Source organism: Kogia breviceps, chromosome 1 (assembly GCF_026419965.1).
Source record: "Kogia breviceps isolate mKogBre1 chromosome 1, mKogBre1 haplotype 1, whole genome shotgun sequence".
Taxonomy (NCBI): domain Eukaryota; kingdom Metazoa; phylum Chordata; class Mammalia; order Artiodactyla; family Physeteridae; genus Kogia; species Kogia breviceps.
Window position 1 is genome coordinate 159,461,723 of NC_081310.1, and position 12,280 is coordinate 159,474,002.

The window sequence follows — 12,280 nt, forward strand, 5'->3', positions numbered from 1 at the left end:
ACAGCTGAAAACAAGTTGCTTCAGTGTCATTCCAAGGCTTCAAATGCCAAAAACCCAAGGACCTTTGGGAGAGATTTACAAATATTTTGAAGTCAAGCAGTTATATAATTGTTTTAGATGTTGCATAGTTATTCTTTGTAGTTTTTCTGGAATAACAGTGACTGAGTCACTTGAATGATTGGTCTAGTGTTAAAATTTATAATCTTAAATCCAAAGATGACTTTTTTTTTTTTTTTTTGCGGTACGCGGGGACTCTCACTGTTGTGGCCTCTCCCGTTGCGGAGCACAGGCTCTGGACGTGCAGCCTCAGCGGCCATGGCTCACAGGCCTAGCCGCGCCGTGGCATGTGGGATCCTCCCAGACTGGGGCATGAACCCGTGTCCCCTGCATCAGCAGGCAGACTCTCAACCACTGTGCCACCAGGGAAGCCCCAGAGATGACTTTTGATCACCTTTTATTTATTTTCTTCTAGGTGCTATTTTCTTCTAGACTTTTTTTCAAGATACTTTTTCTCACTTAAATTATAAAAATCATTTAACACCTTTAAATATTCTTTGAAACATGATTATTAATTTTGGTATACTTCCAAATATATATATTTATCAGTATATCAGCTTATTTAATTATATTCCCATTTATATTAATATATTTTGCTATTTATAATATTAGGAATATCTTTGTACATAGATCTCTTCTTGATTTTAGAGCAAGTATTTTTCAAGCAAATGTGCTGTTATATTCGCTGCAACAAAAAATCTTGGAGTAGTTGTGAATTGTTTTATATTTTCAGATTAAAGGTATGTGTGTAGATAGATGGATGGATGGATGAATGGATAGATAGATAATGCTCTTAACATTCATCCTTTTCTTTCTCAGGAATTCTTTGTTGCTTTGCATCTTGTGGCATGTGCCCAGAATGGATTGGAGGTTTCACTGAGTAGTTTGAACCTGGCTGTTCCTCCACCAAGATTTGTAAGAAATGCTTTTAAATTTAAATTGTATTTTAAAAAATGATACCACATGATTTGAAAATTAAAATTTACTGTATTAAAAAATTTTTCCCTCAACTCCTATCACTCAGCTACCCGATTTTCTTTCTTATGGCTACTGCTGTTATTAGTTTCTTGTGTATCTTCCAGTTATTATATGTGTATATAAAGACATATAAATACCTATATCCTCAGTTTACATTAATTGTAGCATACTATACACATGATTCTATGCCTTTTAAAATAACTTGATAGTTTCCGAGATCTTTACATAAAAGCTTCCTCATTCTGTTTTACAGCTGGATAGTATTTCCGTGCTTCTGTTTACCTTAATTTATTTAACTTCCTATTGGTAGGCTTTTAGGTTGCTTCCAGTCTTTTATTATTTAAAACATGCTGCAGTGAATAATAACCTTGAATCTGTGTCACTTTGCATGTGCAGAAATATATGTGTAACTTCTCAGAAGTGGAATTGCTGTTTCAAAAGTTTATGCATTGTAATCTTCACATATAATATCTACTTGTCTTCCATAGTGGTTGTATTAGTTCACAGTCCCACCAGCAATTGGTTGAGTGTACTTCTGCTAACATACTGTTGTCAAACTTTTGGTCCTTGTCAATTTGATAGGTGACAAATGGAATATCAGTGTAGTTTTAATTTGTCCTTTTGGTTTTATGGAGTGAAGTTGAGTAGTTTTTCTCATGCTTATGAGCCATTTACATTGCCTTTATGTGAAATGTCTGTTTGTAACCTTTGTGCATTTTTCTTTGGTTGTTTGTCTTTTCTTATTGAATTCTAGAGACTTTTTATATATTAGGGAAACAGTTCTTTGTCTATATGAGTTACAAATATTTTTTCCCAGTTTGCCATTTGTCTTTTGACTTTGTGGTGATTTTTTTTTTCCATAAAGAAGTCATTGTTTTTAATGTAAATGAATTATTAGGATTTAAGTTTTTTAATGGTTTCTTCGTTCACATTTACATTAGTCCTGATGTAAGGTATGTGTATGGATTCAAATTTATGTTTCAAGATGGCTACCTTTTAGACTTAATACAGTTTATTGAATAATCAATCTTTTCCATACTGATTTGAAATGCTGCCTCAATCATGTGCTGAATTCTCACATGTATTTTGTTTTTTTTCTGGATTTTTTCTGTTCATACCCATTGATCTGTTTATCCATATGCTGATCTCACATTGTTTCAACTATCATATTTGATAATTGTTTCAATTTATATCTGATAGGGCTAGTCCTCCCCACCCTACTGCTTTTTTTCAGAAGTTTCACAGCTCTTCTTGCTTGTTTTTAAATTCAGTATTTTAGTATTTGGTCTGAGTATTATGAATTTAACTTCAGTTTTGAGAATTTCTGTACTTTGAGGTTTAGTTGTGGAGTCAGAGGGTTAATTTAGGGATTTGTTGCCTAACTATACTATTATAAAAAATTTTCAAACATATTAATCTGTCTCTACAAGCAAATAAACATAATAACTTGGACATGGTGTTGATAGGTTCATGTACTTGTAACTTAGAAATCTTAAGTTGAGTTCTTGTTCCAGTCAGCTTTCCTTAAATAGTATAGGGGAAAAGTGATCAGTTAACAGGGCCATAAATATTTTTGTTACATTCAGATATCTTTATCTTTATTTCAGTTGTAATAGGATTTCTTCTATAAGACTTACATGTTTTAGTTAGTGCTCCACAGTCATTTAGTCATTTACTTAGCTCCACTAACTCAGCTTACTCAGTTTTTGTTTCATTTGTACTCAGATGAAGGTCTAATAGAGTTAATGTAAAATAGTGTCCTTTGTGCATTGAGATCCAACATTTTGTCTGAGTATTTTTAAATCCAAAGATTATCTTCTCTTCATTGTTTATTGATGTGAGGATTTCAGCCCTTCGTGTGCTATATTTTCCTTTTTAGCATGATACCAGTAGTCCTTTGCTAATCAGCAGAACTTCTGCAGCTGAGCTCCCATGGGCTGTAAAAGTAAGTAAACTTTGTAACTGTTCTCTCTTTTACTTCACTTTACTTCCTACATACATAATCCTTTCCCCCTACTTCCAAAATATATTGCAGTCTGCATTAGACTTTCATTTTTTACTGTGGAGGAAATACTGGTACTAGAAATTGCTTGAGGGATGTCACAGCTCTGTCAGTCATTTTACGACAGTTAGTATTGGCTTAATCTCATTTCTGTTATAGTGTAAACTAAAAATGGTGATCTCATAATCTTGTATTAACTAAAATATTTGATGAATAGGTAGTATACCCCACTGGTACTATTTCTTGTTTGAAAAATTCTACTTAACTAGATATTCTCTTTATGGCTCTAAAACACTTCTTTATGAAATCTTTTTCTAAAATGGGTGTTTTGCATTACAGTTATTTGGAGGCACCAAAATGGTTATAGCTATCTTATCAAATTTTAAAAATCGTAATTTAAAAATAGAATATAGCAGATCAAATAACCTGTAATAGATGTGTACAGTTTTGTCTGAAAACCATTTTGGTTTGTATGCCTGTGTATGCTTGTATGCTGTTAACTTTAAAGATCTGGCCTTGACTTGGAAAATCATGAACAATAGTTTTTTATGTTATACAAATAACTTTCTGGGATTTTTAGAAAATACCTTGTTATTGATAAAAAGAAATTTTGCTTTGGGAAAAATGGGGGAAACTTGATGTCTATTTCTGTGGCAATGATTTCGTTTTTTTTTTTTTTTAAATTTGTTTGAGTTTGAAATGTAACTAAATACCATGTTTAGAAAGTCATAGAATGTCACTAACTAGCTGTGTGTTCTTATAAAAGTTACGGTTTTGCTTTGGATCTGTTTGAGTGAGAGGGTTGGACTAGATGCTCTTCTCAAAGCCCTTTGATCACTAAAATCTTTTGATTTTAGAAAGGCAAAGATAGTATTCCAGCTACAAAAGGGATGGAGGGGATTCTAGACTTTTGAGTGGTATAACTTTTAAATTATTATTTACTATAATATATTTTGATGAAAGTGAAAAATGTTTTTTAAATGATAGTTTTAAAAATGTCTATTCTTTGAGGACTCGATTTTTAAAACTGCAGTTAAATTCCTTTCACCATTATTTAACTTTGATCTTTTTTGTATTATAGTCTGAAGATAAGGCCAAATATGATGCAATTTTTGATAGTTTAAACCCAGTGAATGGATTTCTGTCTGGTGATAAAGTGAAACCAGTGTTGCTCAACTCTAAGTTACCTGTGGATACTCTTGGAAGAGTAAGATATTAAACTCTAAATGTAACCTTTATGTATTTTAATTTTTTATCTACCAGGAACACTTAAAAATACATAGACCTTATTTTGAAGTTGTATTATAGAATTTTTTGTGTTTTGACTTAATATATAAAATTATTGCCAATTTATTTCTTTGGTTATTCCCTCTAACATATGAGTGTTTGAAATTAGCTATATATAATCCTTTTAGGTAGGTCCTTTTTTCTTTGAGCTGTATGCTCTGACCTTCTAATTCCTTGATTTAATTTCCAGGGACCATCAGTATTCTGCATCTGCCATTTACTCTGTGGCTGTATCATACAGCCTGGTTAAAGCAATAGTTTCATCTCTGAAATCGTAAATTCTACTCTCTGAAGAGAACTTCTTGTCTTTCGAGATTTCTTTCCTAGATACTTGCAAGACTAATTCTTTGACCTCATCAAGACCTTTATTTATTTATTTTTATTAATTAAAAAAATTATTTATTTATTTATTTTGGGGTGCGTTGGGTCTTTGTTGCTGCTTGTGAGCTTTCTCTAGTTGTGGTGAGCGGGGTCTACTCTTCGTTGCAGTGCACGGACTTCTCATTGTGGTGGCTTCTCTTGTTGTGGAGCATGGGCTCTAGGTACATGGGCTTCAATAGTTGCAGCACACGGGCTCAGTAGTTGTGGCTCAAGGGCTCTAGAGCGCAGGCTCAGTAGTTGTGGCGCACAGGCTTAGTTGCTCTGTGGCATGTGGGATCTTCCAGGACCAGGGCTCGAACCCGTGTCCCCTGCATTGGCAGGTGGATTCTTAACCACTGCGCCACCAGGAAGCCCGACCTCATCAAGACCTTTAAATCAGACTCTTTTATTTTCCCCATCTTTTGAATTTACTGTTTTCTTCATCTGTCTTGGATTTTTTGGGTCCACTGTTTCATGTCAGTATCCTTATCTTCCTTTGCCATGTTTTCTAACTTTTCTCCTGCCTGGTGAAAATCTAACCTTGCATGAAGCTAATTATCTGCCTTCTCTCGGGTTGCATTCAGACTACTGAGAAAGTCTAGGAAGATTGGTATCATCATAATTTCATGATCTTCAGCTGGATTTTCCATACTGCAGCCACTCTTGTGCTGTTTCCATCATGATTTCTCAATACCCCTCTTTATATTTCAAACCTTATCTACTCTCATTAAACCTCTGGTCCTTTCTTTAATTCCTTGCTTAGTCAGACTACATGGGGTCAAATCCTGGTTACACCATTTCTTAACTGTATGACCTTGGGCATATCATTAGAAAACCATGTCTCAGTTTTCTAATCTTTAAAATTAGCATGGCTCCCAGTTTGTAGGGTTATACAAATTAAATGTGATAATGTATATAAAGTACTTAGCACAGTGCTCAGTACATACTCTTTGAACGCTAGCTGCCATGATCATGATGATAACGACTTGCCACCACAACACCAATACTACTGGATCAGTGTTGTATAGTTTAGGTGCTCAATAAATATAATAAATATTAATTTAAAAGCTATTTTCTAATATTGTTTTTCATTAATTACTTTTCTATTGTGTGATCTGTGTGAGATTTCTAAACTATAAATATAATCGTGTTATTTTTTACTTAACAGTTACCCTCTTAGGTAGCTTCCCATTGCATTTAGGAAAAAGTCTAAACTCCAAGGCCTTCAGTGACCAGACACTTGCTTATTTTCACTCCTGTCTCTTAGCAGTATACCTTCTCTTCCTGTCCCAAGTAAAATTTTGTTGAATATCTTAAATACCTTCATTTCAAGGATTTAACATAGTTTATAGCTGGTCTAAAGCTATGGATTCTACTCTAGAGTTAGACCAAATATACCAGGGCCTTTTATATTTTATATTTATTTTGTATGCCCTGGACATTAGTTGGCTAATGATTAATAATACAGGGTTCATTGGACACTTATTTCAGATGATTAGAGGTTCTGTATTATAGGGAAAACACTAATGGACTTGGTTGGAAGTCTTCACATTGAAAACTGATTCTGTTACTTAATAATAGTTGTATGATCCTAGATAAGTCATGCAGCCTCAGATCTAAAGAGGTTTTATAGTACTACATGGAGTTGTTGCATGAATTAACTGAGATGTTGTTTTTGAAAAGCATTATAGTTGTTTAAAGTACTGTGTTACATAATTGTTTTCTTAACTTGAGAGGAACAAAATATTTTCTTTAAAAATTTGCAAAGGAATTTCTGTTTAAAAATACTTGGTATTAAGAATTATTTCTTTTTACAGTAATGTTAATATAGCATATAATAGTGATTTAATAAAATGGTCAGCATAATTGAAATTTCTCAGAGAAACAGATGTTATAATGTTTAGGCAAAACTTTTTCCTCCATTTAGGTATTGGATGTATAGAGTTAGCATGTGAAATGAAAGAATGTTAATCTTTCCTAATTCTTTTCTTTTTAAGGTTTGGGAGTTGAGTGATATTGACCATGATGGAATGCTTGACAGAGATGAGTTTGCAGTTGTAAGTAACATAATGCTTTTGAAATCTTAAACATCTTAATGGTTTTCTCAAGTGAAAATTTCCCCTTTTTGTTTATCTTTAGAGGTAAACCACATTTCTCTTAAAATTGATTGTATGACTGTATTTACCTAGAAAATTTATAGGTAGTCAATAAATATTATTAAACAAATGGATAATGAATGTTTTTGCCATCTTCATTTTATTTGACTTTAAGGTACATAAGAATACATGCTTTGGATAATGTACTCTAAAGATGCTGAATATAATCTTTTGAATCCCAATGTGACCAGGCATCTCAGTATCTACTTCTGCTGTGGAATGACTTTACTTCAAATATATACCTGAATTTTCACATTTATTTGATTAAAGGAAAAGATGAATAACATAATAGATTCACGTGATTTATGAAGGCAGAGAAAGTTTTGACATCTTATCTCAAGACATGTTATCCTTAGTAACTGGTTAGTTAATTCTGCATAGAGTTGTTTTCATGGCTTCCTGAAAGGTTAGATAAAACTCTGCTGTGAACTCATGAACAGTAAATCTCTAATCCCCCCGTGAATCTCTTATTTGGAAATTAATCTTTTCAAATTTTCTCTATTTTGCTAAGAAATAGTTCATTTCTTTGACTTACAGATTTGCCACAGATTTGTACTATTCTTTAATCTCTTCTGGGTTTATGGTTGGGTTCCTTTCTGTTTCCAAATCTTATGTATTTTTGCTTCTTCTCATTCTTTGTTTAATTGGATTTTTTCTGGCCTATTGATCTTTTAAAAGAGCCATCTTTTGGATTTATTTATCTTTTCTATTATGTTTTGACTTTCTATTTCATTCTTTTCTACTGTTATCTTAATTCCTTCTTTCCAGTTTGTTTTGATTTACGTTTTAAAAACTTTCTGAAGATAAGTACTAAGTCCCTTTGTTTTTTATCATCTTTAATATTGAAAACATTTAAAGGACGTATTTTCCTCTAAATACAGATTTAGGTGGATTCCATAGATATTGGTACAAAGTGTTCTCCTTTTCACTCCTTTTTAGATATTTTTAAATTTTCCTTGGTCATCTGTTTAGGAATATGCTTTTTAATTTCAAAGTAGTTAAGTTTGTTCGGTTTTTGTTACCTTTGTATATACTTTCAGCTTGATTAGATTTTGGCTGGTGAATGTGGTCTTTAAAATTTTGTTAAGGTTTTCTTTGTTGCCAAGGTTGCAATCTGTTTTTACATGTTTCCTGGATATGTCAACATTTCTGTTCAGAAGATATTAGACTTCTGTAAATCCATTATACTGATTTTATTGACTATACTTCAGTTTCTCTTTGTCCTCACTTTTCTTTTTTTTGCCCTTTCACAAATTTTCTGTTTATATCCTAGGAGCGAAACAAAATAGGCAGAACACATCTTATCACATTTGAAAAAATATATACAGAAATAGAAATTTTTTTCCTTATAAAAACAAAAATTAAAAATTTCAGAGGAGCATTTGTATAAGCTTAGTTAAGCTAGATAGACAATAGCATTATCTTCATTTGATAAAACAGTAGTATTTCCTGAGGTAAGTGAGTAAACACAGTTTACCTTATGCCCTGAAGCCTTCTCCTAGGCAACTTTTTTTTTTGTAATGAAAGTAAATTTTCATTAAAAGAATAATTTAAGAATAAACACACATTTGTAGGAAATCACTACTTTAAAAATTAATGAACATCCATATAGCTTCTCCTAGATTTACTAGTTTTAACCATTTTGCTACATTGGATTTCCTTCTATGTGCATTCCTCAGAAATTTTTTCCAACTTTATCCTACTTAGTGCCTTTAATTTTGAATTCCAGCTTGTGTGATATTAATACTGCTTCTGCTCTCTTTTTATTTGGATTACTTGATATTTCTAATGCTTAAAATGTATCTCTTAAAAATATCACTGCCGATTTTAATTTTTTACCTAATTTGACAGTTTTTGTCTTTTAAGATAATGAGCTGTGCAATGATTTTATTCCCCCTACCAGATCCTATTTATTTTACATTATTATTTTCTCTGTTTTCCTCTTCCTTATTGTTGCTGGTTATCAAGTTGTGATTCATTCATTTCCCCCCTCTAATTAATTTAGAATTTCTTTATAATGTCTATTCCATTAATGGTTAATACACTCTTCCTTGATTTGAAAAAAAGATTGTTAGCCCTCATTCAAGTAAAATCAGACCGTTAGATTATTTTCACTTCTTTCTCCTTCGCCTCCCAACCTCAGAAGATTTTAGAACATTTTTTTAACTAAAATTCTAGATTTTACTCAGTTAATTTAATTCTTTTGGTTCTAGGATTTCCTTTGTCAATTTTAATTTGATTTACTTTTGTCCGTATTAATAGTCTCACTAGCATTCTTCTGGTAGAATTTGCCTGATAAATCTTTCTCCATCTTTTTACTTTTGTGACTGAGGCAATATATAGTCCATACTATTTAAAAAAATTTTAATTACTACAACATAGCCAATGTAACTGAGCCTGCAAATCATTGATCTTTATTTATAAGCATCACTATTTTTAAAAACTGAATTTTAAGGGTTTCTTTGAAAATTGAAGTAATTTTTAAAATGCTTTTGCAACAGTGAATAACTAAACTCTATAAACATTTTAAATTAAGTAAATAAGTAAGGATAATGTACTTATTCATATGATCAGTTCTTTTGGATTATGACAATTTATACTTTGTCAATTTTTGGTTTGTTGAAGTATAACATAGTATTTTTTCCTTTCTTGTTATGTATTATTTTACTAATTATTCGAAACTATTGGACATGAGGGTATTTATGCTTAAGATTTAACTCTAAAATTCTTACCCATTTAAAAAAATTTATTTATTTATTTGGCTTGTGGGGTCTTAGTTTCAGCATGCGGGATCTTCATTGTGGCATGCGGAGTCTTTCATTGTGGCGCGTGGGCTCTTTGTTCCAGTATGTGGACTTCTCTCTAGTTGTGGCACGTGGGCTCAGCAGTTGCACTCATAGGCTCTCTAGTTGTGGCACACGGGCTCTTTAGTTGTGGCGTGCAGGTGCCAGAGTGCGCAGGCTCAGTAGTTGTGGCATGTGGGCTCTCTAGTTGTGACACATGAGCTCTAGAGCGAATGGGCTTAGTTGTTGTGGCATGTGAGCTTAGTTGTCCCACGGCATGTGGGATCTTAGTGGGAATGAACCTGCGTCACCTGCATTGGCAGGTGGATTCTTAACTACTGGACCACAGGGAAGTCCTCTTACCCATTTTCTTTTAATATTTATTTATTTACTTGGCTGAGCTGGGTCTTAGTTGCGGCACATAGGATCTTCATTGATGCATGCGTGGTCTTTGTTGTGGCACGTGGGATCTTTAGTTGTGGCATGTGGGCTCTTAGTTGTGGCATGCGGGATCTTTTTAGTTGTGGCATGTGAACTCTTCATTGTGGCATGTGAACTCTTAGTTGTGGCATGTGAGATCTAGTTTCCTGACCAGGAATTGGGCCCCCTGCATTGTGAGCATGGAGTCTTAAGCACTGAACAACCAGGGAAGTCCCCCCATTTTCTTTTAGATAAAATGGTGCTTTATGTTTGTTTTAAAGACCCAGTATCTGCTCTGTGTTTATTATATTTTATTTAAAAAAAAATTTTTATTGAGGGACTTCCCTGGTGGTCCAGTGGCTAAGACTCCATGCTCCTAATGCAGGGGGCCTGGGTTCGATCCCTGGTCAGGGAACTAGATCCCACATGCCACAGCTAAGAGTTCTCATGCCTCAACTAAAGATCCCACATGCCACAACAGAGATCTCACACTGGCAATGAAGATCCCACGGGCCGCAGCTAAGACCCGGCGCAGCCAAATAAATAAATAAGTATTAAAAAAGAATTTTTTATTGAAATCTAGTTGATTTACAATGTTGTGTTAGTTTCAGGTGTACAGCAATGTGAATCAGTTATACATATATATATATATAAATATATATGTTCTTTTTCAACATTCTCTTCCATTACAGGTTATTACAAGATATTGAATATAGTTCCCTATGCTATACAGTAGGCCCCTGTTGGTTATCTATTTTATATATAGTAGTATGTATATTTTAATCCTAATTAAAACTCCTAATTTATACCCCCGCCTTTGGTAACCGTAAGTTTATTTTCTATGTCTGTGAGTCTGTTTTTGTTTTGTAAATAAGTTCATTTGTATCATTTTTTTAGATTCCAGATATAAGTGATATCATATGATATTTGTCTTCGTCTAACTTACTTCACTTAGTATGATAATCTCTAGGTCCATCTATATCACTGCACATGGCATTATTTCATTCTTTTTTTAATGGCTGAATAATATTCCATTGTATATGTACACCACATCTTCCTTATCCATTCATCTGTCAGTAGACACTTAGGTTGCTTCCATGTCTTGGCTATTTTAAATAGTGCTGCAGTGAACATTGGGGTGCACGCATCTTTTCAAATTAAGTTTTTCTCCAGATATGTGCCCAGTAGTGGGATTGTAGGATCATATGGTAGCTCTATTTTTAGTTTTTAAGGAATCTCCATACTGTTCTCTGGAATGGCTGTACCAGTTTACATTTCCACAAACAGTGTAGGAGGTTTGTTGTTGGATATTACGTCCAGTGTGAGGTGATACCTCATTGTAGTTTTCATTTGCATTTCTCTAATAATTAGTGATGTTGAGCATCTTTAAATGTGCCTTTTGGCCATTTGTATGTCTTCTTTGGAGAAATGTCTATTTATGTCTTCTACTCATTTTCTGATTGGGTTGTTTTTTCTTTGATATTGAGCTATGTGAACTGTTTGTATATTTTAGAGATTAATCCCTTGTTGGTCACATCGTTTGCAAATATTTTCTCCGATTCCATAGGTTGTCTTTTTGTTTTGTTTCTGGTTTCTTTTGCTGTGCAAAAGCTTTTAAGTTTCATTAGGTCCCATTTGTTTATTTTTGATTTTATTTCCATTACTCCAGAAGATGGATCCAACAAGATACTGCTGCGATTCGTGTCAGAGTGTTCTGCCTATGTTTTCCCCTAGGAGTTTATGGTTTCAGGTCTTACATTTAGTTCTTTAATCCATTTTGAGTTTATTTTTGTGTATGGTATGGTGTTAGAGAATGTTCTGATTTTTTAAAAAAATTATTTAATTAATTTATTTATATCTGCGTCAGGTCTTCATTGCAGCACGTGGGCTTCTCTCTAGTTGTGGTGTGTGGGCTTCTCTCTAGTTGCAGCATATAGGCTTTTTTCTAGTTGTGGTATGTGGGTTTTCTCTCTCTAGTGGCATGCGGGCTCCAGAGTGCATGGGCTCTGTAGTTTGCGGCATGCAGGCTCTCTTGTTGAGGCACATGAGCTCAGTAGTTGTGGTGTGTGGGCTTAGTTGCCCTGAGGCATGTGGGATCTTGGTCCCCAACCAAGAATTGAACCTGTGTCCCCTGCCTTGGAAAGTGGATTCTTTACCACTGGACCACCAGGGAAGTCCTGAGAATGTTTTAATTTCATTCTTTTATTTGTAGGTGTCCAGTTTTCCCAGCACCACTT

General features: G+C 33.7%; 1 protein-coding gene across 3 annotated transcripts in view; it reads left to right on the forward strand.

The window, feature by feature from the left end:
- EPS15 (epidermal growth factor receptor pathway substrate 15) overlaps positions 1-12,280 on the forward strand; it is a 168,942-nt gene that overhangs the window by 49,841 nt on the left and 106,821 nt on the right. For 2 of the 3 annotated variants that reach the window (XM_059064028.2, XM_059064018.2), the window contains exons 5-8: positions 877-972; positions 2,915-2,980; positions 4,119-4,244; positions 6,682-6,741. In XM_059064028.2, the coding sequence (XP_058920011.1) occupies positions 877-972; positions 2,915-2,980; positions 4,119-4,244; positions 6,682-6,741 (348 nt within the window). The remainder of the gene's footprint in view (positions 1-876; positions 973-2,914; positions 2,981-4,118; positions 4,245-6,681; positions 6,742-12,280) is intronic. The other variant, XM_059064037.2, reaches the window with a different exon arrangement.